The sequence below is a fragment of the Archocentrus centrarchus genome, chromosome 1 (genome assembly GCF_007364275.1).
Source record: "Archocentrus centrarchus isolate MPI-CPG fArcCen1 chromosome 1, fArcCen1, whole genome shotgun sequence".
Taxonomy (NCBI): Eukaryota; Metazoa; Chordata; class Actinopteri; order Cichliformes; family Cichlidae; genus Archocentrus; species Archocentrus centrarchus.
In genome coordinates, this window is record NC_044346.1 from 1,720,746 (window position 1) to 1,748,673 (window position 27,928).

The following is a 27,928-nucleotide window of genomic DNA, read 5'->3' on the forward strand; positions in this document are numbered from 1 at the left end:
CATAATTTTTTTGGAGAGTTGTGTCCGCTCCTGGCTTCCATACCTCCCGATGTTTTTATCGGCTGATGCCGGCTAACAGGCTAATAGCTACCGCTAACAGTGGGTCTGAGCCGGTCCGCAGCGGGGCAGCGAGTCGGTGTCAGCGGACCCTGATAGCATCCACCCCCTCCCGGGACCCTCTCTGCTCCCACCCCGTCCTTCGTCTGTGTACTTTGGACCTTCCTCCCGCAGGCCGCTGTTATCTGCGCGACTTTTGCCCTGTTTATCCCGCTGCGACTCCTGCTCGCCCGTTAGCCAATAGCGGCCACAAAGCGGCTCCTCTCCGCGGCTTTCTCTCCTGAGGCTCCACGGACCGGACGGACAGCAACGGGATGAGCTATGGCATCGGTCCGGGTGGCTGTGCGGGTCCGGCCCATGAACAGGCGGTGAGTGACGGCTGAAGCGCGGTTGTGTGAGTCACTTTAAAGCCCTTTCGCGGTCATTCAATGAGCGGGTTAGAGGCTGGTAGTTAAACTGCGGCTCTGAAGGCGGCATGAAGCGGGTCACAGTGGCTGACAGCCTCTGAGCTGCTGACATCATCCCTCACCTGCGTGTACCTGAGAGGCTCCACGGGTTCAGCTGGAGGAGTTTGCACAGAGATCAGAGGGAGAAAAGCGGCTCATTAGTTGCTATCTCCAACCCTCAGGAGCCCCCAGGTGCCCTCAGGTTCACCCCGCATCACATCCGTCTGTGTCAGTTTGTAAAGTTTAACGTGTTCAGTCAGTCTGTGTTTATGTTCAGGATAAATTGTGGGAAAGTTTACTATGATTTATTCTGATTTTAGGAGTCAGGGACACCCCGGTCTGGGTCATCAGCAGGTATTTGTTTATTTCTTGTTGATGTCCAGGTTTATTTTTTAGTTTAGTTTCAGATTATGATCATAAGTCTCACAGGCACCTCAGCCTCCCCGGAGGACACAAAAAAGGACACAAAAAAAGCAAAGTCAGGTTTGCTTTTTTGTGTGAAGCCTAGTTGTTGTTGTTGTTGTTGTTGTTGTTGTTGTTGTTATCTTTGTTACAGCTAGCTTTAGTTTAGTTTCAGTGACTGTATACTGACTCCTTGTGTTATTAGTTTGAGTTATCCTGATTATGAAGCCGTCTCTGTGGGTTTGCAGACAGATTTGATTTCCTGTATGTTGCTGATATTTTCTGGCTGTAGGTGCACAGCCTTCTTTCCGTTTTCAGTCCCACAGCAGCTTCATTCATGTCTCTTTGAACTGAAACCTTTCTGGCTGGTTTTGGTTGTAGTTGTGATTGTAAATGTGCACACAGCAGGCTGTTTCAGACCTTCATTGTCTCAGCTTCATATTTTTAGTCTGTAGCTTTGCATGGTTTTTGTATGAGGGTAAAAGGGTGTGGTGAGAAATTTATCCACACCTTTCTGACTCCTCATTGAAAGATCACAAAGACACACAGGAGGGATTTAATGTAGGCCCTGAGGCGCACAACATAAACGCTGACTTCCCATTGCTGAAATATTCTCACCCATCCTCTGACTGCAGACTCCTTTAGAAACAGGAAGTGACATAATCTGAGATTTTCTGTTCATTCAGAACCAAAATCTTCAGCTTCGTCATGAACCGAAGCTGTTTTTGTGTTTTTCACCTCTTTTCTTGGTCACAGCAGTATTAAATGTGTTGAGGTGGCTTCAGTTTTCTCTGAGCAGTGCTTAAGCTCCCAAATATCATGTGTTAGACCACCACCCAGAGTGAAGTTTATGCTGCAGTTGCCCCAAGTTAACAGTGCAGTAACAAATCATTCTTTATGTAATGGTTAATCCACCAGTGTCCACAAGCTCTTCAATCAAAGTGATATTTTAATGCTAAAATATCATTTCTGTTGTTATCCAGGAATTTACTGTTTTACAAGGAAGCTGGAAAATAGTAAAGCACATTATTTTTTATGAGTTTCTGTGGGTGGATGTTGCCCTCGATTCCTTTCTGGCTCAAATTTGGGGGTAAAAAAAAAACAAACTGTGAATTCGGTCATTTTTAGTTTGAAACAAGTTTTTGATTGTGTGTGTTTGACGCCGCATGCAGCCTGTCTGTGGTTTGTGTCTGAATGATGAGTCACTGTTACTGACAGTAAATTGATGTTTTTGTTACTGAATGATGACGATTGTAGAGTCGTGTTAATGCTGTGTAACACCTGCAGTTGTTATTCTGGAGCTCAAAGGATAAAAAGCTTCAAAAGGTTAGAAATGACTGGAGAAATGCACCGAGCCCTGTGATGTGAGGCAGCGCAGACTCGCAGCTTTAATATTTGCAGAGCGTTTGTGTCTAACGTGTCCTTTATACGCTGAATCCATGCGGAGCCCGCACAGCTGCGCCAGAGCATCAGCTGGCTCAGGGGTCTCTCTCTCTCTTCCAGTCGAGTTGAAAAATGGGACAGAAGAAGCAGCAGGAAATGCGTAGGATGAAATGGGCCAATCACAGCTGTCGCGTGCTGCTTCGCAGTTGTGACGCACCTGCAGCTTAGAGCTAACACAGCCAGAAAGACCCTGGTGTCAGGCATCTCTACCTGAGCTGCTCTTCTTCACAAACTCCAGTAATAATAATATTAAGCCTTTATTGTCAAGGTACATTAGAAATATACAGCAAGATTCTGAGAACTATTCTGTTCAGTGCAAAAAAGTCAGTAAAACATTTAAAAAGGACTTTAGAAATAATAAAGCATGAAGCTGGGACTCACGTTGGCCCAAAGCGATGCCGTTCACTACAGAACAGCTGCTGCACACCTTTATGCGCAGGTGAATGTTCTGATGGCTCATTTATGCACCTGTACCGCCTGATGTCGGGAGGGTGAACAGGGTGTAGTTCAGGGTGGCACCATGGTGATCCTGACTTGGGTTTTAGGTCTAATTGAAGAGATTCTGACTTTGCTGAACATGTTTTGTTGTGCAGGTTTGTGGGTGCGCTGGCATTAATGTTGGGGGTCTTCAGGGGCCCCGGTGCTCATCACGTTTACGTCAGTGTTTCTGCTGCAGGCTGGAAGCTGCTGCCTTAAGTCAGCATTAATTAGAGTTTAAGCAAATGAAACATCTTTGTCTGATGTGCATGTAGTTGATGACTTATTCAGTCATTTTGCACCACTGAGTATGGATTTACATTTCTTAATTGAATGAGTTCGTTAATAATTCATGTCTGCTTTAATGCTGTGGGATCGATCTCTTTGTTTATCCTCAGTTTGATTTGATCATTTTTAGTGGTTCAAACTGAGATTAAAGCAGAAATAAGAGATTATTATTTTTTCAGTTTCCTGTGAAAATAAATCAAATATATTTTTAACTTTTTACTTTTGTGATGTGAACGTTTAATTAGGTTGAGAATAAAATAAAATTGCAGTAAGATGAAAATGATCACGGGACGAAAACATAAAAGCCCAAATCTGAAGGCATGCGTGCAAATTAAAGCCAGAAAGCTGGATGAAACGTCCTCAGTCACCGCTCCTGCTGGTTAAATCAAACGTTTCCAAGCTCTCCTTTTTCTTTTTCTTTTTCTTTTTTTTTTGGGCCCTGCTCTGCTGTTTTTCTGTTAACTCTGTCCTCAGTCATGTGACGGTCTCAGTGTGGGAGCAAACAGTTGCACAACCTGCCGTGGACTCTCAGATTAAACACACCTGAGTGAGACCTCACAGGGAGCTGGAGAATAAACGAGGGTGGAGACGGCAGAGTCCACAAAGCAAACACGCGGTTCGGTCACATGCAGTTTATGGATGGCTTTATTAGCTCGGCTGTTTCAAAGAAGGAGTCGAGCTGCTGTCGCGGCCTCGGCGGCGTCTGTTCCACAGAAACTTGAACGCTGGCTCGAGAGCGATGGTGTTCAAACTCACACCATCGTGTTCACTGACTTTACTATAACAACACTTTGACCCTGCAGCTTTATGTTATTAGTATTAAGTGGAAATGCTGATTAAATGCCAGATTAAACAGGTTCATATTTTGAGGAGCATAAACAGCAAAGCTGCATCCCCAGTTCTCCTGTGAACTGGTGATGCAGGGGAATCGAACAGGTTAGGAGGGCAAACTGGGAGAAGATGGTCCCAGATCATTGTAAGATTTTATATGTAAGTAAAAGTATTTTCAATTCTGTACTGGAAGCCAGTGTAGCTCTGCCAGGACTGGACTGATGTGCTCCCTTTTATTGGTTTTCATTAATGACCTTGCAGCAGAGCTCTGGATAAGCTGCAGCCCACTGAGAGCCTTCTTAGGAAGTCCCGATGCAGAGTGCTGCAGTAATTCAGTGTGTGCTTCACACGGACGCTTGAAGCTTTGTCAGTGTCATGGTGAGTCAGGAGGGTTCTTATCTCTGCAATAATCCTGAGATGGAAAAAGACCGTCTTGGTGATGAAGTCAGTGCAGGGGTTTAAAGCTCAGACTCCAAAATAGCTCAGAGCTGCGACTTATTCACCAGTGTCCCTAAGTTCTGAATAAGCAGACTGTGTTTGGTTTATAGGGCCACGTTGCCTTCATCTGTTAATGTTAAACACTATGTAAACATACAGCTGTGCATCATCTGTGTAACTATGGTAACGGCTGATGCGGTTGCCATCGGCAGCATTTTTATTGAGGGTAAATCGGTTTCTTGTTCACCCAGAAAGGAGAGAAAACCTTCCTGAAGCTCTGTGGTGTTTTTCAGGGAGAAGGATCTGACCGCAAAATGCATCATCAAGATGGAAGGAACCAAAACCTCCATCACCAACCTGAAGGTAACTTCCTTACTTCTCAGCCCGGCTGGAAAGCGAGACCCGCAACTCAGTTTCTAACTTCCGTGTTGTGATTGGTTTAGATTCCCGATGGCGTCCTCGGAGACTCGATGAGGGAGCACACCAAAACCTTCACGTATGACTTCTCCTACGACTCGATGGACTGCAAGAGCGCCGCCTTCGTCTCTCAGGAAAAGGTGAGCAGGTCACAGTTTTCAGCTGAAGCAGCATTTTTTTTTTTTTTTTTAACTCTGTGATCTCCGATTCATCACATTGACCCCACACCTGTGACATCACAAAGCAAAAACAAAACGCTGTTTATCCTCTTTCACTCACAGGTCTTCAAAGATTTGGGCTCCGACGTGCTGAAGGCGGCGTTCGAGGGCTACAACGCCTGCGTCTTCGCCTACGGTCAGACGGGCTCCGGGAAGTCCTACACCATGATGGGAGCACCGGTGAGAGTCGGCCTGTCTTCCTTCTCCGGAGAAACGATAATAATATTGATCGGTCAGCTCAGCGACAGCACGGAAATCATCAGCGAAGGTTCCGTCAGCTGACTTCGATCCGCCTTATCTCGTTTTAAATGACAGCGAGGGGAAAGCAGAGCTCAGATAACAGGACAGAGCTGAGAGGGTGACGGGCTGCTGCTCAGTGTGCCTGTTAGATTTAAGGTGTAGTGAGTTTAATTTTCCCACCCCGTCTGTGGCTCTCTGCTCCAAGCTCATTGGTCCTTTGCAGTAGAGCTAATGTATTTGTGGGGAACTGTTAACCCCACCAAGGGGGATGAAAAGATGACTTGGCCTTTGGTGGTTTTAAGTCCCAGTGTTAGTGTTTTGGCTGCTGCTGTTCTTCCCCTTCTTCTTTTGGCTGCTCCCTTTAGGGGGCGCAACAGTGGATCATCTGCCTCCATCTCCCCCTATCCCAGCATCCTCCTCTGTTCTCCTTCATCCATGAATCTCCTCCATCACAGCAGGTCTCACCACCATCCTGTAAACCACCCCTTTCACTCTGGTTGCTCTCCTTCTGTCACACATCACCCCTGACACTCACCTCCACCAACTCCACCCTGCCTGCACTCTTAACCCAGAAGTGACCAGATTTGGATGAGAGGGCAGTGTGTTAGTTTATCAGCCAGTGTTGTCATGGTTACTGCTGCATAGACTGTACGAAGCGTGACACAGGAAGCCTCTGCAAACACTAAAAAAATGAAAACATGCAGCCTAAACCATGCACACTGCTCTAAACAGTCATTTTTTTTTTCTACTAGGGGATCTCTGATGTCACAGAGAGGCTCCACCCATCTACTGTTAAAACCTGTTTGTGAGGGACAGCCAATCAGAGGAAAGTCACGGCTTATTTCAGGCCGAGGAGCCCGGTGTGAGGTCAAGTATTATTCTGAACTGTGACTCATGCGAAGAATGAAAACACAGAGTGTGAAAGGAGCAGCTGGTTTTTAATGTGGCTGATGCTGGTTTGTGTTTTTTTTCACTAACTGAAACTCTACGTGTTGTTTTGAGTGTATTTGCTTAGACGTAAAGGCTAAAACATTAAACTCAGCTCCTCCTCCTCCTCATCACCCCCCCACCAGCTCCTGAGTTACCAAAAAAACACAACAGAGCGCACCTGAAGGTTCAAAGGTTATGATCTGCCTCTTCTTACATAACAGTACTGTCTTTATTTTCCTTCAGCCTTATCTGCTCTCACAGACGCATTAACAGCTGCTGTCAATAACAGCTGCAGCCGTCTGGTTGCTCTCAGATTTCACCGATGTGCTGAGACGTGACTGAGAGGAAATACTCGTCTTTTATTGACTGAGCCGCACTGATGGTAAACACAGGAGGCAGGAAACAGATATGAAGGTGGAGAGTTTATCGACCCTGCCGGGGGCTGCATGAGCAGGACAGTACGTCCATGCTGGAGCCTGAATCTGCCTGCTGAGGCGTTTGTCTGCTAATTAATGTTCTAAACCAACATGTTGGATTATTCTCTTCAATATTCTCCACACTGATCTAACAGACTTCATATATTTTGCTTAAAAATGACTCAAACAGTGAATCGGTGGCAGTTGAAGTTGGTGTTGATTGGATAATTGCTGGTTTATTTCTGCGTGCAGTCGTTTCCAAAAGTTTATCAGTGGCAAAGATTTTGTGTTTTAGTCACTTTGCTGCTTTAATTTTTATTGAGATTATTTTTTTACATCTTTCTGGAATTCTGCTGTTTCAGGACTGACCGCACTAAAAATGCCCCGAATAACCTGTCAGGTGACGGTCTGCGCATCTGTCGCACAGCAGCTCAGAGATCATCAAATAACATTTTCAGTACATAAAAGTGAAGGAAGGTAGTGAAGAAGATGAAGGAAAGAAAGAAGAGAAACAAGGAAGAAAGGGAAGATGGAAAGAGGAGAGCAGGGGGTGAGAAAGGTGAGGGTTATGTAAAGTTGACAGGAAGGTAAAAAACAGACAAGGAGCGAAAAGATTCGATGTGAAGATTAAAAAGACAGAATGGAAAATTAAGAGGAACCAGAAAAGGAAGAAAGAATAATGGATGAGAAAGTTTGGAACTGGCAAAGAATTAAAGAATGATGCAGACGTGGATACTGAAAGACTGACGTCGGTGTCTCTGGATTTTTTAAAAAGAAAGTTATTGAGATGTTCTCCATGCTTTCTTGGTTCTTCCTTTGATGTTCAACCAGGGAACATCGGTTCTCTTCATGTTGGAGAACAGGATGATAGTCTAACGTGTTTGTTTTGTCGTCTTGTTTTAGGGCGACGCCGGTCTGATCCCGAGGATCTGCGAGGGTTTGTTCAGCCGTGTCTCGGAGGCCACTCGATGGGACGAAGCTTCATTTCGCACAGAAGTCAGGTTAGAGTCCAGCTCAGCCGCACGAGGGGTTGACATGCTGGAAAGGCTCGTTTCATGTTTGCGTTTGTGCCCTCAGCTACCTGGAGATCTACAATGAGAGGGTCAGAGACCTGCTGAGGAGGAAGTCCACTCAGACCTACAACCTGAGAGTGAGGGAGCACCCCAAAGATGGACCCTACGTAGAAGGTAAATCTATGAAGGCAGCAGGTAAAACTGGGTTCAGTCCTGGGCCACTCTAGGTGATATATATACTGTACTGTGTACGCAAAATATTTGGTACAGGGGGCGGGGGCTGCTCCTCTGGAAGCCTCTGAAAGTAGAAATCTTTAATAAATTATATATACTTTATTAGCTCATTTTACAATGATGCTTAAAGTGCTCCAACAACCAATAAGAGTACTCTGCATACCTGCAGAGAGGCACAGGTGGAGGTATTTGAAATGTTTGGTGTTGCAGTGAGTTGCTCTTCTTCTTTCGGCTGCTCCCTTTAGGGGGCGCCACAGCGGATCATCTGCCTCCACCTCCCCCATCCCAGCATCCTCCTTCACTGCATCCGTGAATTGAATCCTTGAATCCTTGTGGTCTGATCTTTGATTGGATCCTTCCTCTCTGAGCTCTTTGTGTGAACGCCTCCTGTTTTTACCCTCCTGACCTCAGATCTGTCCAAACACCTGGTGCAGAACTACAGCGACGTCGAGGAGCTGATGGAGGCCGGAAACATCAACCGCACCACCGCCAGCACCGGCATGAACGACGTCAGCAGCCGCTCGCACGCCATCTTTACCATCAACTTCACACAGGTCAGCAGGTTACACTTCATCCTGTGGAAATAATAAAGTATTAGAAATGAGAGCATAATGGACTCAACTGAATTTAAGTTACTTATTTTATTACAAATAAAACACTAAAGTACCTTTTTACTGAAAATCAAAGAGAAATGACACCAAAGGTGAAAAGACGATTATCACGATTATCTGCAGCTACGGTAAAACTGTGGGAACAGTGAGGAAATAAACCAACCAGGAATCCACCAGGAAAACAGACCAATCTTTCTCTAAAGTTTCTGCTTCTAATGCACAGACTGACCCCCCAGAGGCGTAACTCACTCACTGCGTTATACTGTGATGACTGAATGATCCCTTCATTGTTTTTTCCACTTCCTGTCATGTATGTACTGTTCCAGTGCCCACAGTTTCTAATAATGAGCTGAGTGTATGAACAGTTCAGGCTGCACACTGTTGTTGTTGGTTTATTTTGAATCTCTGGCTTTATGGCAGCATCATGGTTTTTTTTTTTTTTTTGGAGGTAGAGGTTTTTTTCTTTTTTTTACTAGTTTCCAAAAAAAGTGAGTGGAGAAAAGAGCTTCATCTCCAAATGGAGACATTTCTGCTTCTTTAACACTTCCTCCTGTGATTATTATGTATGACTGGTATTTTCTTTGCAGGTAAGTGAAGCTACAGCATCTTTTAAATGTGGATAACAGCATCAGAGTTTGCACGTTTGTCCTTCTGGAGGGTTTCATTTCAAAAATCCCATAAGCTGCTTCATTCTAAATTTTCCAGTTTTCCATAAGTTCCATCAGGAAGCGGCTGTTTTACTGCAGTTTTTCAACCACTGGATACATCTCAGAGGTTTTACTTTGATTTAGATGCTTTTGACTGTAACTTTGTTTCAGCTAAAGTGATATAAAAGCAGGGACACACGTTACATGTGGCTCCAAAGCTCTGATGGCAGCTGCAGAATGCTGTGTAGGTCGATGGATTGCCCTTTGACCCCTTTGATAGCACCATGACGCTTACAGCTGGGTTCACTCAGTGTCAGTTCAGTTCACTGAATTTCATGGACTCCTTTAGCCCCGCTCGGCTCTCTCGTGCTGGCACAGTATGGCTCATATGGAGCGAGCCGTCACACCAGCAGCCAATTTACAAGTTAGCCTGGTGAGCTGTGGGTGACTTACGTAACTGATCAAACTGCATTACCGAGTTTGTAATGTTAGCTGGTGTTCTCTGTGTTCTAGCCTCTCCAGTTTAGGCCATGATAAATAGACTAGAACACTTTGTTACTCTCACCTGGCAGTCAGAGCAGTTTTTAAATGGTAAATGGTAAATGGACTAGTTCTTATATAGCGCTTTTCTACTCAGTATGAGCACTCAAAGCGCTTATACATATTTTTACACTGCAGGCACACACAGACACACCTTTAATGCTCACACACATACACTTTGCAAACACAGACAGGTGCCTCGGGGTTTGACAGGCAGCAGCGTGCGGCGTGTCTGACCGAGAAGACTTACAGTCATCGTTTTTAGAGATATCTGCCCGCTGTGGTGACAGCTGTACGAGTTCTCTCTTTGCACACAGTGTTCTGACTGTATTCTGAGTATGAAACTATGTTGCCTTCATATTAATGACAGGTCAGAAGGTCATTCCTGTGTTTATGGTGCCGGAGTCACCATAAACACAGGAACAGGGTAACCAGTGAGGAGAGTGAGGGCTCCGTCCAGCAGGTGTGACCGAAACAAAGCGCACGAATAGTTTTGTCACTCGTCCAAGTGACGTCATGAATGCTTCTGCTACATCCCGATGAACAGAATCAACTTTCTGGAGCGAAGTTTTCACATGGATGTTGAGCTTTATCAGCAAAAAATAATCACGAAAGATTATTTGTACCAGTTTTGGTACTTGCATCCTCCTGTGAATGATTTCCCTGCAGTCTTAAGTTACCTGCTGAACTACTGAGTGAATGTTTCAGAGATGCATCTCTGACTGCTTAACATCTCCCACCACAGATCAACCGAAAACTGCAGAAATTCAGAATATTTGTTGTTTCCAGATTCTTAGGAGGAGGATTTGAGATGGTTTGTCTGACCGTCTCTAATCCAAAGACAGCTCAGTGTGTTTTATATCTGGAACCTTTTTTTTTTTTTTTTTTAATTTCTTGTCCTAAACATATAAATCTCCCCTTTAGGCGAAGTTTGATGCTGAGATGCCCAGTGAAACCATCAGTAAGATCCACCTGGTCGACCTGGCCGGCAGCGAGCGAGCCGACGCCACCGGAGCCACCGGCGTCCGACTGAAGGAGGGAGGAAATATCAACAAGTCGCTGGTCACTCTGGGCAACGTCATCTCTGCTTTAGGTCAGGAACGGATAATCGGAGCTGTTTTTGGGAAGTTTGTGAGTTTGTTTTCAGGAGCCAGAAATCATCTGGACTCCACCGAGTCAAACAGCTGTCCATCATCCAGCTGTGAGCGAGCTCATCTGAAAGGGCTGGAGCTGTCAATCAGAGCTGCCAATAAAGATAATAAATGACAGAGTAGAGCGGAAAAGAGAGGTCTGAGCACAGAGTTTATTCCTAATCATTTTTCTGATGTTTCTACAGCTTTAATTTCTGCAAGTAAAATGGTTCATATTTTATATTTAAATATCTTTTTAATTTACCACTTTAATCTCTGTAATTTTCTGTTTACGTTCAGAGACTTCAGTCTTTTTTTTTTTTTGCAGAGATGGAATAAAATTCGGGGCTCTGTTTCTGTCGTTTCAGCCGACATGGCGCAGGGCGGCGCCAACACCAACCTGAAGAGGAAGTCGGTGTTTGTTCCCTACAGAGACTCGGTGCTGACGTGGCTGCTGAAGGACAGCCTGGGCGGAAACTCCAAGACCATCATGATCGCCAGTGAGCAGAAACAACATACAATAAATCAGGCATCGCAGAGCATCAGAGGCAAGAAGAGAAATGAAACCCTCTTAATTTCCTTTCAGCCATTTCTCCTGCTGATGTGAATTACGGCGAGACGCTCAGCACTCTGCGCTACGCCAACCGAGCCAAGAACATCATCAACAAGCCGACCATCAACGAGGACGCCAACGTCAGGCTGATCAGAGAACTGCGGGCTGAAATCGCTCGGCTCAAAGCTCTGCTGGTTCAGGGCAACCAGGTAAAAACTACAGGCCTGGACTACAGGGGGCGCCACTCACAGCATCTTCCTCTCTGCCTTTTAATAATGAGAAATGTTGGCTCAGTGCAGCTTCTGTTATTCTGCAGATCCAAAGCAGAGGAGAAAATCCAAATGAATGTCAGTGAAAACTCATTTATTTGTCTGAAGCCGACCAGTCAGTCAGTTAAACCGTACTCTGAGTAAAAGTTACTGGATTAAATAATCCAACAGACCTGGGTTTACAAGCACCTGCTCATACTTCATAACAAAAACTTCATACCTGTTAGAAAGGATACACAATTTAACGAGGGCTTAAATACCTGGGAAGAGGTGAAGAAGCCAGTTTCCTTCACTTCAAGCACTCCAGACTACCATGACCTGAGTCACTGAGAACCTACAGACATGCAGACCTTCTCTCTGTTCCCAAGGTGCTTTTATATTGTGAGGTAAAGACTCTATGATGATGCCAAACAAAGTGAAGCAACTAAAACTGTTGCTTGCTTTAAATCAGGGCTTTATTAGTAGCTCATCACTAAATCCTGCCTGCAGCCTCCTCTTAACCTTTATTTGTTTCAGTTTCGAGATGAGTGATTACAGAGCAGAGTGAATCAGCTGTCCCGGGGATGTAACATCTGATAATAGCATCATTTTGGACCACAGGCTGTGGAGACGTACCAACAACAGCAGCGATTAAAAGAACGACTGAAACAAACTCAATGGCAGTCCGAGCCAAAGATTTGTAACGTGGACGTTTCCTGTTTCTGAAGTGCAGGCAGAGTCTGAAACCGCAGACTTCACAGCTCATTAGTTTTATCGTCTGTGTCTCTTTGTCAGATCGCTCTGCTGGATTCTCCCACCGCGCTGAGTATGGAGGAGAAGCTGCACCAGAATGAAGCCAGAGTGAGTCTCATATGAGTTTATATTTAACATTAAAGATCAGAGCAGATACTCAGTGACTGTCAGCAGGAAGGAAACCGGACAGGCTGACTGTCGTCTGTTTCTCCTGTTTGCAGGTCTTGGAGCTGACCAAAGAGTGGACCAACAAATGGAACGAGACTCAGAACATCCTCAAGGTACGAGTGAGCATTTATTATCATCCAAATATTGTTGGAGCATTTTTCATTTTTCCTCTCAGATGTTTTTCTTTCTGTGAAGTTGTGGCTGAAGTTTTGAAATGTTGCAGGAGGAGACTCTCGCTCTGAGGAAAGAGGGCATCGGCGTGGTGCTGGACTCCGAGCTGCCTCACCTTATCGGCATCGACGACGACCTCCTCAGCACCGGCATCATCCTTTACCATTTAAAGGTCAGACGCCAGAGATAAACGGTCCCAGAAGTCTGAGAACTTACTGCATCCTCAATGTGTTTCACCTGGACTCAGCATGAGAGTTTTGGCCTCAGCCATGTTGGGTTTTTTATTTTGGAGGCATAAGTGACCATCTTTAGCTTGGGCACCAGGCTGCATCCATAGACTGTGTGGGAGCATCACACAAATACCTGCTAATCACTAACATCCAAATAACGCTCTGTTATTCCAATGAAGCGCACAGCTGCATGTTATTGGTCAGATTAAAAATGCTCCTAAAGGCTCCAATGGCACAAACACGGTCCAGAGGTCCAGTTCTGAGGTGAAGCCTAACAGACAGCTAGCAGCTACAGCCACCTGTCAGTCAGAGAGGCCACACCCCTAATAATGCAAACTTTATTTAAACAGGTGAGTTATAGAAGCCCCCCCCTTCCCCCCGTACAGGTGTTAAGAAGGGGGAAATTTGCCACAGAGACCAAAGCAGTTTCTGTATCAGCTGCAAACATGTTTATTTCTGCTGGAAAGTTTTAACATCTATGGGGACTGACTCACTGCTGGCGCCCTGCTGGGTGGCAGATGAACTGCAGCTTTTTAAGGGTGGGTCGGTTGGTGGGTCGGTTGGTCGGTCGGTCGGTTGGTTGGTTGCTTGGTTAGTTGGTTGAAAACAGGCTTCAGTGTGTCGAGTGACTGCACGTCTCTCTCTCGCTTCCACCGCAGGAGGGACGGACCTACGTGGGCAGAGAGGACGCGTCCACAGAGCAGGACATCAGTGAGTTCATACGTCTCAGAGACTTTTATTTGAGCTTCATTAAAAACAACTGTAATATTCTAACCGTGTTGAGGGTGATGTTTCTGATGATGACCTCCTTGTTGTTCTTCCTCCTGCAGTTCTGCACGGCCTGGACCTGGAGAGCGAACACTGTATGTTTGAGAACCGGAACGGGACGGTGACTCTGGTGCCGCTCGGCGGAGCTCAGTGTTCGGTTAACGGGGTCCAGGTGACGGAGCCGTCGCAGCTCAACCAAGGTGAGGACTCACAAAACGCCTCGTTGTTGTTCTTTAACCGTTAAATGCTTTCCTCAGGTTCTTCAGACTAGCTGCCTTTAACAGTCTTCTTCTGTCTAAACAGATTTTTAAAAAGAATAAAAATTCTGGGTGAAAGTTATGGAGGCTGCGTTGCCACAGTAACGTGATGCTTCGGCACCTGGGTGTCAGGTTTACTGCAGATCAACCTGTTCATCCGTTAAGGTGGAAAAATCAACACATGTGAACAAGACTAAAACTGAGACACATTCTCTTTATACTGGAGTCAAACTTTATTTAATGTAACGCCTTTCATGCAGGTTGGTGCAGCTTCACAAATGAGTGACAGACGTGACTGAGAATCATCCGCAGAGAACAAACCCATCTCTGAATGACCCAGGGAGATGTTTTCTCCACGTTTGTTTATGATTTCAGTCTTCACTTTCTTCAGGTTTGGTGTTTTGCCTTCCAGGCGCCGTTATTCTTCTCGGCAGGACCAACATGTTTCGCTTCAACCATCCGAAGGAGGCGGCCAAGCTGAGGGAGAAACGAAAGGTGAGGGTGCAGCCTCTGTTTAGATGCTGAAGGTGCGTTTCAGAAGCTCTGAGGTCTTTGCTGACCCTAACGATGACACCGTCTTCCTGTTTGATTCCCTCAGAGTGGCCTTCTCACCACATTCAGCCTCTCTATGACGGATTTGTCTAAATCCTGTGAGAACCTCTCCACTGTGATGCTCTACAATCCCGGGTGAGTGAGTAGACACATCAGCTGCATGATTATCAGCTCAGTATCTGCAGCACATCCTCCCCTCTGCACCCAAAGGACACCCTCCCACACACGGGGGGTAAACCGTCAGCCTAAACGCCATTTAGATCTGGGATTTCAAAACACAGCTCTCAAACAAAAGGAAGCTTCATGTCCTACAGTGATTGCTGACAGACCTGCTTACCAAATGCAGCCAGTTCTCTAATCATTAAAAAAAATAAATCAGAAAAATGACAATAAATTGACGGGCTCTGGCTGCTCTTTAACCTGCCAGCTCGTCAAACTGAGTCTGTGTTTTCCGATTGCACCGCTGTCCAAACAGAGCAGCGAATGCATCGGCTTGCTCTGTCCCACAGCTCCTTCATCTAAACCGCACAGGGTGAGAATCCAGCCGAGGCAGACTCTCTCCTGCTGTGCCGTCTTCATAAGGAAAGACGACTGGGGGGGGGCACGCAGGATCAGACTGTCCACAAGAAGGCACGCCAACACAACGGGACAGATGCATTTACTTCAACATAAAACTGACTTTTAAAACACCCTCAAATGATTGAATAAACAGATCAAATAATTAGATCTTCTATAAAAATAAAATAATTAAAATATCAGGAAGCTGCTCTGCACAAAGCCTTTATTTATTATTATTCAGTCAGCTCCACAGTTTCTGCCTCTCCTCACAAATCCAGAGCGTTTCCAAACCTGTGAGCTCTCCTCCTCCATCGGCGCAGGGGTGGTGCCGGGTTTTTCCAACACTGAGCCGACCCTGCTGTGTCCGAGCGTCCGAGCACCACGAGAGGCTTTTGTCTTTAAAATATTCTTCAGACACGAGCTTCAGCCGGTGCACCAGCAGCTGCATGTTGTTGGCTCAGTGTCACTCTGTACAGATTTAAAGTGAGATCACTGAACTAAACGAGGTTTGGGGGAAAAAAAAGAAAAAAAACAGCTAAACATTAACAATAAATCTTAAATTCGTTACAGTCGGATCATTGGCCGCTCTCGCTCCTCCACCTGCAGCAGTGGGTCTGAACACGTTTTACAGGTGACGTTTTTATTGCATCTGGTCTAAAAACTCCGCTTTGCATTGTGGGCACAAATGTCTTTTTATTTTAGATAATTAATTACACGTGATGATTATGATGATGATGATGACGCTTAATATTTAGAAAAGTGACCACCGTCATTCACTCCTGTGAAATGAGCTTCACTCTATGATCTAACCTCATCAGACTGAAGCTGCTCAGAGGATGAAGCTGTCTGTGTCGGTCTGATATTATCACTCAGCTTCCTGTAATGAGTGAAGCTGCAATTTTATGAATCTGTGAATGTAAAGAAACATCTGTCCAGGTGTTTCCTCTTCTTTCTGCAGTTTAGCATCAACAGACGTCTCTGAACCCTCTGCGACCTGCTGCGGCCAACCGACCAATCGTTGTCCTCGCTACTGTGAATAATTTGAATGGCTGAACGTAGACAGCCAGCTCTGTACAGTTTGTTATAGTAAGCATCTCCAGGAGGGATGGAGGAACGCCTGGAAATCTGTCTGAAAATGCCCCCCCCCCCCCCCCCCCCCCCCCCCCACCAAAAAAAAACCCAACCCTTTTTATGCACATGTGATGCAGTTGAAGTTTAAGCGATCATTAAATTTTAGTTACCTTCACACACAGCGGTGAGAAAAAGCCACCTTACACTTGAAGAAGGACAAACCGAGTTTCCTGAATTAACTCTTTCCCCCTGTCCTGTTGACAGTCTCTTCACTGAGAAGGGCCCCGTCTTCCTCAGGTAGACTCAGCCGTCCACTTCCTGTCTGTCCCGTTTGACTCAGAGACGTGTGTTGACTCGTCCCGTCCCTCCTCACCTCCACGCTAGCTGTCTGCTTCATTCGTTTTGTATTCATTTGCTCACCAGCTTCCTGCTTCTGTCCCCACTCTGAGATTAGAAGATGTGTCGCTGCCTGCCGTCTCATTCAAAGCTTGTTTGTCTCACATGCTGCCTTCACTCACTTTATTTGTTTTGATGTCTCCTTTTTATGTGTTTTGAGTTTTTTTTTTAACATCCTTTAAAGGAAGCTGATGGAGGTTTTTTGTTTTCTAGGTTGGAGTTTGAGCGACAGCAGCGAGAGGAGCTGGAGAAACTGGAGATGAAAAGGTAAACTCTCATGGAAGTCCACCTTAAGACCAGCTCATTTATTGATGGAGAATTCAGGGAGTCAGTGCACAGATGTGGATTAAGCTCCTCAGCAGGCGATGTTGGGTTTGTCTCCATCGTGTTGGATGGTAACGGGTTTCTGTTTCTGCAGGAGGCTGATCAAAGAGATGGAGGCGAAGCAGCAGAGCGAGAAGGCGGAGCTGGAGCGCCTCCAGCAGGAGGTCGAGAGTCAACGTAAGGAGTCAGAGGAGGTGCAGCAGCGGATCCTCCGACAGGAGGAGAGCCTCCACCGCCGCAGCCAGGACATCGAGAGCCGCCTGCGAGACTTCCTGGCTGAGAAGGAGCGCTTTGAGGAGGAGAGGCGCTCCGAGATCCGGGGGTTTGATCTCCAACGGAGGCAGCGGCGGAAGGAGCTGCAGGAGTGTGAAGCAGATGGGGCGGAGGAGCAGGACGAGCAACAGCGGAAACAGCAGGCGGAGATCTACCGCGAGCTGGAGAGGCTGAAGAGGGAGCGTGAGGAGCAGCAGGTCCGTCTGGAGACTGAACGGCGGCGGCTGGAGGAGCAGGAGCGGGAGCAGCTCAGTCTGGTGGGGAGGCTGGAGGAGCAGCTGAGAGAGAAACACGAAGCTGCCACCACCCTGCTAACCCGGGAAGATTCCCGACGCCTTGAGGAGGAGCGGCGAGCACTGGCAGAGATCAGAGAAATGCTCCTTCGTGCCAAAGAGACTGCAGAGCGGCCAGATGTGGAGGACGCCAGTGAGGAGGCGAGAGCTGCCCAGAGCCGGTACGTGGACTTCAAGACGGCTCAGGTGAAGGAGCTGGATCTGCTAGAGGAGGGGCTGCTGCAGCAGAGGGAGCGCCTGGAGAAGGAAGTTGCTGCAGAGCGCAACACCCTGCTTCTCCTCACTCACAGCCTCAAAGAACGTCAGCAGCAGCTGAAGGAGACGCCGGAGAAGGGAGCGCAGGACGCCACGTGGAGCCATGAGGAGCAGCTGGTCACACAGGCGGAGCACAGGCTGCAGTTTAAGGAGCGACAGCTCGCCAGCCTGGCCGACAGTCTCCTCCCCGCAGTCGCTGAGGAGAAGCAGAGAGCTGTGGAGGTGCTGGAGCGTAGCAGTGGAGGCAGCAACGGGAACTGCGACAATCCTCCGGGCCTCGACAACACGCTGTTCCAGGTGGAGAAGGAGCTGGAGGACAAGGAGGAGAAACTGAACCTCCACTGGCACAGCGCCCAGCAGCTCCAGCAGCTCCAAGAGACCTACGAGTTCACGGCCAACGTAGCACGGCAGGAGGAGAAAGTGAGGAGGAAGGAGAAGGAGATCCTCGAGTCGAAGGAGAAGCAGCAGAGGGAGGCGATGGAGCAGGCCGTGGCCCGGCTGGAGAAGAGGCACTCCGCCTTGAGACGAAGTATCTCCCTCGAGCCCGACTCTGAGGAGCAGAGGCACAAGAGCTTCATCATCAGGACCTCGAGGACTGGGGCGGAGATGGACCAGCAGAGGTTTCTATGGAAACAGTTTATTAATGGAACAAGTTTAATCCTGGCAGAATGTCCACAGTTCTCCATTAAAAGGTTTTTTGCTTAGGCTTTTATTTTGAAAGTTGAGTATTGTATTTTCAGGGTGGAGCAGGAGATCCAGAAGCTGCGACAGAGGATCAGCGAGGGCGAGGAGGTCAGCAGGACTCACTCGATCAGCAACGATGAGAGGACGGTTCACAGCGGCTCGCCGGTCAGCCACATCCAGAGTCTGAACACCCTGCTGCCGCTGTCGGACGACAGGTACGCCACGCCGAGCTCCGCATCACTCTGCAGGAAAGCTTCTCCATGTTTACGTTAGTCAGCTGTTCTGTTTGTGTGTGCGGCAGGATAAACGCGTACATCGAAGAGGAAGTCCAGCGACGGTTACAGAAGATGAATCTCCTGAATGGCAGCAGCGGCGTGGATCTGTCTCTGTCCTGTGAATCCCTGCGAGTAAGAGCTCCACCGCACCCTCCATCACTGTCCCCATTAAAGCTGCAGTTTTATTACAGCTGAACAAAACCTCCAGAGAATCACAGAAGCATAAATAAGAGTTTATTTAAGCTTGAGAAAATTTAAAAAAATATTTGAGCACCTTTCTGCCTCTGAGCTGTACAAACTGCTTTCAGCTTATTTAATTTAGTTGTTCACACAAATTTAATCCCACACATCTGCAGATTGTTGTGACAGAAATTAACTGTAAATAAGATGAACTCATTTATTCATATCTGAATGTGAATCTGCTGAAATTGAATCTGGCTTTTATTCTGAAGTTCTGATAGGCAGGTTAATTAGTGGCAGCAGTTGTTTGATGAGCTTTAAAGGTAATGAATCTGATCAGTTATGTTATAACTTATTGTTATATACAGATCGAAAGTCTAAAGAGGCCTTCTAGTCCCTGCTGGTTTCCAGTGAAAATGTTTTCTCATGTTTTGTAGTAAAACTCTTTTTGTGATCCTCCATGCTTGAAATTTGGCCTCTCCAGTAAAGATGAGTGAATAAATCCAGCAGGTGCAGTAAATACATGTGAGCCTTTCTCTGGAGAACTGATGTTTAGCTCTTTAACCCTGCAGGAGGAGGAGGATGTTAGCGACTGTAGCTCTGTTAGATTGACAGATGAGGTAAGACCAGGATCCTCCAACCCTTCATTTGATTTCCACCATCAGACTTTTCTGCTCTGTAATCTGCACGACTCCCCCAGATGTGGTTTGATTTCCTCTCTCCCTGGGTTTAATTTATCCTGGTTTTATTTAATCGGTCTCCCTTTTCCTGTCATCATAAATGGATGGATGGATGATTATGAACAAACATGGTGCTTTGCGGAATGAGAATATTCAGGACATTGAAGTTTATTTTTATTGTTTCCAGGATGAGGAAAAGCTCCAAAACATGAATCCAAGGAAGCTCAAATATCAGGTAAGACTGGGATCGAATCCCGCTGCTATTAAACTGGTTCTGTATCTCTGCAAAATGTGCCTCATATGCACGCCGTTAATCAGAAAACTCTTAACGTTATCCAAAATCTGCTTTTAATTTGAAAGGAAACAGATATTGGGCCTTCTCTTTTAAATGTTCAGATCTGACAAACACAGAAGCTCAGATGGGCTCTCATTGGCAGCTCTGAGCATTCCAGCTGCAGGGTTTAACCCAGATGTTCAGCAGAGGGTGGAGGTGGTTCAAGGGGTTTGAAATGGTTCCAGATTTTTAGTTTATCTTTTTTCTACCTTGTTGTCCATCACTGTGTGTTGTATATTGATAAATTTACTAAAAGAGAATGTAGTTATTCCCCCGGTGCTCACAGGAAGCAGAAGATTAGTGAAATGTGTTAAACAGCAGTTACAGTGTCACCAATATTCAGCTGTGGTGCAAAACTGGAGATATCCTGAGAGTTTATGATTTCTGGTTGGTGTGTTTGTGTTTATTTCAGTCACATAAAAAAAGACCTTTTTACCTTTGGTTTTTGTTTGTTTGTTTGTTTGTTTTAAACCCGTGATTGCGTTAGAAAATTCATGGGAACACTTTGGACTGTATAAAAGACGGACGCAGCCTCTTACAGCCAGAGGAGTCAGAGAGGACCTATTTTTTTAATTTTAAGAATTTGAAGACACTTTAGCAGCGACTTTGCTTGTCAGATCCAGAGGTTGCGTCCATTTTTACGCCTCGGCCTAAGAAGGCTGTTGGGGGGGTGTTGTTGTCACCCTGCCGGGCAGGCGGCCAACTTTCACCTTTGCAATAACTCAGGAACAATGTGACCTGGGATTTTCAGTTTCATACCATAGATGCATCTACTAAAAATCTCGGTTCTTATCATAATAATGCTGATCACAGACAGCGACGGTATTCTCAGTGGTTTATATTTATTATGATTTCAGCATTTCTTATTCCTGGTTCTTATTCAGCCATTTGGTTTTGAATTGACTTGGTGAGTAGAGTCACTGAGGCTCATATTCAGTTCAGTTATTTCTATAGCTCCAAATCACAACAATAGTTGTCTTAAGGCGCTTTAGATTATAAGATAAAGACACTAGCATGCACCCCATTAAGATCTACTGAGACCTGTAATTATGTGTTTGAGAACTTGTGCTTCCAGGGGATTTGTACCACCTAAAGATCTGCTAGTTTAGTTGATGTGTTTTTATGTGATGTCAGCCATCTTTGCTGGATAAGCAGTAGTTGGTGAACTCCATTCCTATTAGTGCTTTCACAGTGTTTGCAGAGCCTTTTCGAGGGTAGTGCATGCAGTCTTAGGCCTGAGTTACTACCAGTTAAACCTACTTCATTCAGCTTAAACCTGGTTGGGAAAACCCTGCAGTTGGCTTCTTTTCCTAATTTTTGGAAGAACCAAGAAAACGAGAGCTCACTCTCTGCGTTATGATCAGTGCATGGAAAGCAGAAATGACAAAGTACCCTGAAATTATCTAAATGTCCATATGTCCTTCCTTTCCTTTGGTGCAGAATCAAAGGTGGGTAAAACAGTATTTGCAGATGTTTAGTCAAAGCTGAGGTGACCTTATTTGCCCCTGGAAGAGTATAATTTAAAAAAACTGCTTGCAAATGCTTCTTTACCCATGTTTGATATTCAGAGCTTCCAACGAGAAGGTTTTGTGCACTTGTCAATTTAATTTGCATGATAAACCTCTTCACGTATTGATTTAAAATCACTTACATCCCATCTGTGCACCTGGTGATTGGAGGAACTATAATTCTCATTGGGGTGGATTATGAACTTCAGCATAATTCCTAGAGCCTCCACATCTTTATCGATTTAGTCATGGACTCCCCCCTTGTGCACACAGAGAGCCAGCGGGTCTAGCTTCCAGCCTTCCCTGGAGTTTGAGGCAGTCTGTCCTCCTAATGTCCACAAAAATGTGTCAGAAGAACCAGAGAGTGGTCTTGTACAGATTCAGAGAGAAGAAATGCTAGAATCTACAGATGAAGTCTTGATTGAAAAAGTAGGAGTTCCTAAAGAAAGTGACCTCAACAAAGGAAAAGTGATTACTCCACAAGGAGAAGTGGGCCAAGCAGTTTGTTACCGTGACTGTTTTAACACCGACCGTGACTTTAGGCAAGATGAACCCCAGGACCAACAAACCAACAAATCTGATGAAAACGAGCATTTCAAGAAGGATGAAGGTGATTCTACCTGCTGTGTTGGTGATGATGATAAAAAGCAGGAGCTTCTTGTTAATGGACGCTCTTCATCTTACTCAGAGGAAAAAGCTGAACACCAAACATGTGACCCAGTGACAGCAGAAGAGGCCAAACTTTCCAGTAATCATTCATCAAAGTTGCACAGCTTTAACAGTGGTTACTTTGGTTCAGTGATCCAGTGGTTAACAGTAAGTCAGCAGCAGATGATGGAATCCTTTAAGGGTCAAACAAAACAGGAGATGGATCCGGAAGCAGAGAAGATGACGGCCAGTAAGAGCTATGTTTTTGGGTGCTTTGCTGAAAAACTTTCTGAAGTGTATAAAGATGCTGGTAGAAGGCTACAGGGCACACGGGACATCATTCGAAATGTTCAAGCAGGCGAAATGAAGGTCGTCCTTTCTCAGTATGTGACCATGATATCCAAAGAGCTGCCACTGATTCCTCGAATGCAGCCTCAGCAACAGCCGGAGCCTCCCATCACAGCCGAACACAAGGGAAGTTCAGTGGACCTGTCAAAGGATTGTGCCCTGAGGCTTCCTCAGAATTACTGTACATCAGCAATCCCAAATATCTCGGGATGGCCCGAAGGATCCGTATCTTCATCGAGAAACACAAGTCCAGAAGTGTTCCATCAGAGGCTGGTCATGCTTCCAACAGTTCTCTCTGAACTACAGACATTCTCATCCCAGAAGATCCTGGAAAAACTGGAATCTTTGGCTCCTCAGGAGAATTGTGGCAAAGTTTTGAGCCTGTTTTGGCTCAGAGTAGCTAACCGTAAGAAACCAGTCCCAAGACCTGCCTGCCTGCTTTTGTCAGAAAAGAACTTAATGGTTCTCTCAGCTAGCACAGATTCTACAGACACTGTGACTATTTTTCATCGTTTTAAACTCCGGGAAATCAAGGAGGTCCAGATTAGTCTGGCAGGGCAGCACATCCGCCTAATTAGCAGCACCGAAGACACCGTCCTAGCTGTCTTCACTTACAGCAAAGAGCTTACTCAAGACTTCTGCAAGGCTCTAGTGAAGGCTCTCTCTCTTGAGATGTTCCCTGAAGGGACTGAAGGTCACCCACTACTCTCTGATGACCTCATGGTAATCTCTTTGGATTGGACTTCGATTGTTCCCGACATCAACCCGCACAGTGGGCCTCACATCACTTCCAGATTCAAGCGGGTCCTCGCAGACCTACTCTACATCATCCACGGGAACATGGATGGTCCCGGCAAACCTTCCCTTGCTAATATTTGTCCTCTGCTCTACACCAGTGTCAAAGTCAGGAACTCCACCCGTGGGCACCAGGACACTATCTTGCAGTTCCTCCTGACAGACACTCACGTAGCTCTTTTCCAGGAGGATGGCGTCTTCCATCCAGTGCCACGGGGATCCAGTCTGGTCCCCGCCCGGCCTCAGTTTCAAGGACTCGAACTCCGCAAGCGTTCAGACATCAGATGCCTGCTCGTGAAGAAGACTGACACCTGTGTGGTGGTAGATTTTGTTTTTAAAAAGCCACAAACTCTAAAGAGAGAGATGCAGTTCAGACGGGACTCGGCTGGTGTTCCCTCTAAAGAAGAGTCCTGGAGATTATGCTTTGGCTGCTCCTCAGAAGCTCAGGTCTTGATTAATCATCTGTGTAACTGAAGGCATTATCACTGAATGAATGTGCATGGATGCAGTGTTTGCTCAAAATCAGAGAGCTTATTTATTTTTAAGATGTTAAATAATTTCTAATGAATGTGGGAAACCTGGACCTGAAAAGCTGCCTCATCTTGAAGTATTTTAAAAAATATTTTAAACTTTATAATTTGTTTGTGTAATTGTCTTTAAAGACTTTCCTCTGAGGAAGAGTCGATGGGATTTAGCTGTGATCAGTCACCGTGTTGATCATAAGATGAATGGTTCCATTTATCAAAGGCTTTGTTTTGTTTTTAGGCGTCAATGATTGAGACGATGAGAACGATGACGACGTAGTTTTGTCTCAGAAGATCATGATGGGAAATATGACCACGATGATATTTAATGTGACTTATAATTTTTTTTTTTTTATTGCAGGGATACATGTTAATATGCTCACAAAGTAATAAAGATGAAGTTTTGGTTTGATTCTTAATTTCTGATTTTGTTTGAGGTTTTTTTTGGGGGGGGGCTTTAACGGGTTTGGAAATGAACAATCTCCAGATTGTATTTTTCTGAGTCAGCCTTTTACCCTTCACTTCTTTTTCCATGTCTTTTTCTGTCCCCCCCCCTCCCCCGGATGACTTCCTCTCCAGCACTTGGTGTCTCGTCCTCCTGGGATGAGCTGTGACGGTGTCCAAGAGCCTGTTAAAATTAGCATTCCTCGTTACGTTCTCCGCGGGCAGGGGAAGGACGAGCACTTTGAGTTTGAGGTGAAGGTGAGTCACAGTTTCTACCTGGATACATGAAACATGGTAAAATTCAGATTTTAAGCTTGTAACCTTGTGGGGCATTTTATTAGGTACAGATGTCCAGTGTAGCCGGACGTACTTCCTGTGATTGGTTCAAATGTCTGAACTGTTTGAGTTCATGTTTTGGTGGTTTTAAACCTGAGCTTGGTTTTATCACCTGTGATTGCGTGTCACCCCAACCCTGTCTTTGAAGCATGTTGGTTAGAACGTGTTCATTATCAAGACTTCGTTAAACAACTTTGAAAACCCAGAAATGGTGTGTTCTGGTGATTCGGTATGTTAGAACTCACAAGGTGGATCCAGGCGACGGTCAGGGGGAGTTTCACATCTTCAAACTAACAGTATGGAATAGCAAAGGCTTGTGATGCATTCATGCCATCATGTAGTAATTGCTGACTGCATCATATGGTGGCTCAGTTAAGCGCTTTGAGCGCTCATGTGGAGCAGAAAACCAGTCCATTCATGAAGAAGGTGATGCAGCAGGCGAAAACCAAAGTCCAGACGTTTCTTTTCTTACTTTTTTCTTCTCTGAAACTTGAACATTTCTAGATTAGCATGCAAACAAAAAACTGATTTAACTTAATTTTCTATGAAGTTTTGACAAGAAATCGCCGATCAATCGCAGTTCACACAGCGTTGTCGCCAGCATCACCGAAGCCGCGTATGACGACTCTTTGAGGCTGACCACTTGTGACCATCCCAGGCTCCAGTTGCCTAGGTGACCCTCTAACGTTAACGAGTTTTATTTCTGCAGTGACCATTGAGTATATAAGCTCTCCCATCTCAAACACTTGTGACCAATAAGCAAAGTAACTTTTCTCATGGTTCTGCTGAACTGCTTTAAAGCAGAGCAAATCAGCTGCAGCTGGTGGATCCAGTTCCTGGATGCCACTGTAGCTCTGGCTGAATAGATGAGCTGGCTCAGATTTGGTGTGGTGTCTCTTGCCTTGGTGTTTATGCTTGTGTGGTTCTCTTCCATCAGATCACGGTGATGGATGACACGTGGACGGTGTTCAGACGCTACAGCCGTTTCCGGGAAATGCACAGGAACCTGAAGTTAAAATATTCAGAGGTGAGATGTCAACTTTTACCATTTTTAAGGTCAAAGTAGCGTAAACATGTTTCTGTTTTTAATATTCTGAGTCAGAAAGATGGATAAAGACACCCAGAAAGTTATTATTTATACAGGAGAGTTTTTGAGAGTTTTTTGGGTTGTGGCTCCTGCTCTCAAACAAATCTCACTCTAAGTCAGTGGTTCTCAAATCCAGGCCTCGTGGCCCAGTGTCCTGGAGGTTTTAGATGTGTCCCTGATCCAACACACCTGAATCAAATGGCTGAATTACCTCCTCAGTATGCAGTCAAGTTCTCCAGAGTCCTGCTAATGTACTCTATATTTGACTCAGGTGTGTTGAAGAAGAGACACATCTAAAACCTGGGCCACGAGGCCTGGATTTGAGAACCACTGCTCTAAGTGGAAGTTTTTTTTGTGTGGTCGATAAAGTTTAAGGTGGACCTCCTCTGCTCATTTTCAGCTCTGTGCTTTTATTCTTGGACTCCAGTTTTGCATGAATGAAAAAATAATCCTTTAGCTCATTCTGGGCTTTGATGCCGCTCCTCAGTCCATCCTCTAGCTCCTCCCACTTTAAGCCAGCTTTCCTCTGATTCGCTGCCCCTCACAAGTAAAAGATTGGAACAGCGGGTGAGCGGGGCTTCTGTGTACGGAAATCCAGTCATAGTGACATCATCAGAGTGTTGGCTCACTCTGAGCTCATTCCTGGAAACGTTGACCTGATTGATGTGAGCATCCAGTTAAGAATTGCTTCCCTTTATCCTGATCCTGGTTTGGATCAGGAGCTGTAGCTGTTTCCTCCGAGTTAGAATACCTTCAGCTCCACAGCACTCCCCACAGGATCCTTATGGTATAGCAGCCTGTATGTTAGTCACAGTGAACTGTGGTATGCTGAGTTGCTGTGGCTGGTTAAATTATATGATTTGAAAGTTTAGAAATGTTATCAATGGATCCGGTTCACCCAAATTACTAATGATATTTAATCACGTTGCTTATAAATCACATCAGTCAGGATCCAGTAATCTTTGAGCAGGTCTGCTGAGTCAAACGTCACTGAGCTCTGTGTTTGTTTCAGCTGACCGCTCTCGACTTCCCACCAAAGAAGCTGTTTAGAAACAGGGACGAGCGAATGGTCGCCGAGCGCCGGACTCACCTGGAGGTACGCTTAACGATTTTATTTACACGCACAAACAGATCCAAAACATCACGACCGACACGGCTCTGGAGCTCCTCCGTGACTTCAGCAGCAGATGTGGTTCATGATGACAGCTTTAACTTTATTTAAACAGCACGTTCTACAAACACAAAAAAAGGAAATGACTGAAGCTTTTAAATAAGGCTAAAACACCTGTACTGAATCCAGCTGTGTGGACAAAGATCTTTAACATGAACATCTGTGAGTGTCCTTAATGTTTTGGCTCATTAACACAGGTGACTTTCTTCTTTGGTTTTCTGCAGCGTTATCTGAAGGACTTGTTCCGGGTGATGCTGTCGTCCTCCAGCTCTCCCCTCCGAGCAGACGAAGACGGCCTTTTCCATCTGTCCAAACGAGATGTCTGCGAGTTCTTGCCGTTCTTCAAAAAAGGCGTCTTTGAGTACAGCAGCCACGGCACCGGCTGACTGCGCCGCGCCGTCGGAAACCTCCAAAAAACCAAAACATTAAAAGAACTGCTCGGTGCCTTTTTCTCCGGCGCTGCAGAGCGGGAGAGTCACCTCAGCCGGGCAGAGCAGGGAAAACGTGCAGGTCAGTTTTTCCTCTCCAGCTCCCTGCTGTCGTCAGAATCGACCAATCAGGTGCCACTCAGCATGAACGCTAAACAGGAAGTTTGTTCAGAGGAAAATGGGACTCTTCAAGATCCGTTCACGCAATAAGCATCTGTATTTAAGGTGTTCACCTGCAGCTGTGATGTTCATGACTGTCACTGTGCTCGGGCTCAGTGGATCAGGGCATTTTTAGTCACTTCATTAAACATTCACTCGTTTCAGAAGAGCTGCTCCTTCTCAGTTTATCAGTGATGTTTCCTTTGCTGGCTTTAGATTCTGTTTATGTGCACGATGAGCGCTGTGCTCAAAACAGCTCCTGCAAAAAGAAGCAAGCAGGTCAATGACTGCATCACCCAGAAACCTCCATCTTAGTGGGCGGAGTCAGGGGGACGTTCATGAACACCAGTTACACAAAGATGGCAAACCAAGCTGCTACAATCACAGCAGCTGCACTCGTGATGGGCAATTATTTTGAGGCTTCTAGATGAACTGTAATTTGGACTCTGAGATATAAAAACTGCTCAAAAAGAATCACCAGGAAAAACCACACATCGACCTCTGAGGCTGGAAAATGAAAAACCTGCAGTTCCTCTGCCGTCCAGCAGAGGCGCCACAGTGAGTCAGTCCCCATAGACTCCAATGTTAAAACTTCCCAGCAGAAATAAACATGTTTACAGCTGATACAGAAACTGCTTTGGTCTCTGTAGATAATTTCCCCCTTCATAACAGCTGTTTA

The 27,928-nt window shown here is 45.7% G+C and overlaps 1 protein-coding gene across 7 annotated transcripts; it reads left to right on the plus strand.

The window, feature by feature from the left end:
• The first annotated feature begins 37 nt into the window (after positions 1–37).
• Positions 38–27,880, plus strand: kif16ba (kinesin family member 16Ba). Of its 7 annotated transcripts, XM_030731739.1 has the most exons (29): positions 38–425; positions 4,676–4,745; positions 4,826–4,939; positions 5,081–5,197; positions 7,507–7,604; positions 7,681–7,790; positions 8,262–8,404; positions 10,573–10,741; positions 11,147–11,278; positions 11,365–11,540; positions 12,375–12,440; positions 12,554–12,613; positions 12,724–12,843; positions 13,561–13,612; positions 13,732–13,869; positions 14,339–14,421; positions 14,525–14,613; positions 16,372–16,404; positions 16,717–16,770; positions 16,922–18,268; positions 18,389–18,547; positions 18,634–18,739; positions 19,360–19,407; positions 19,655–19,702; positions 21,583–23,547; positions 24,204–24,326; positions 25,342–25,431; positions 26,504–26,587; positions 26,887–27,880. In XM_030731739.1, the coding sequence occupies exons 1-29, from the start codon at positions 379–381 to the stop codon at positions 27,046–27,048; spliced, it is 6,003 nt and encodes a 2,000-aa protein (XP_030587599.1). In that variant the 5' UTR covers positions 38–378; the 3' UTR covers positions 27,049–27,880. The 7 variants fall into 7 exon arrangements, 6 of the variants coding, with proteins under 6 accessions (XP_030587599.1, XP_030587619.1, XP_030587611.1 ...); XM_030731759.1 differs by lacking the exon at positions 19,360–19,407 and having other exon boundaries at positions 39–425; XM_030731751.1 differs by lacking the exon at positions 16,372–16,404 and having other exon boundaries at positions 39–425.
• Positions 27,881–27,928: the final 48 nt, after the last annotated feature.

Excerpts from the sequence above, each read along its gene's own strand:
- kif16ba (XM_030731739.1), top strand. The coding sequence starts at position 379 with ATGGCATCGGTCCGGGTGGCTGTGCGGGTCCGGCCCATGAACAGGCG. Across the intron at positions 13,870-14,338 it reads GCCGTCGCAGCTCAACCAAG|GCGCCGTTATTCTTCTCGGC; the intron begins GTGAGGACTCAC and ends TTTGCCTTCCAG. Across the intron at positions 24,327-25,341 it reads ACTTTGAGTTTGAGGTGAAG|ATCACGGTGATGGATGACAC; the intron begins GTGAGTCACAGT and ends CTCTTCCATCAG.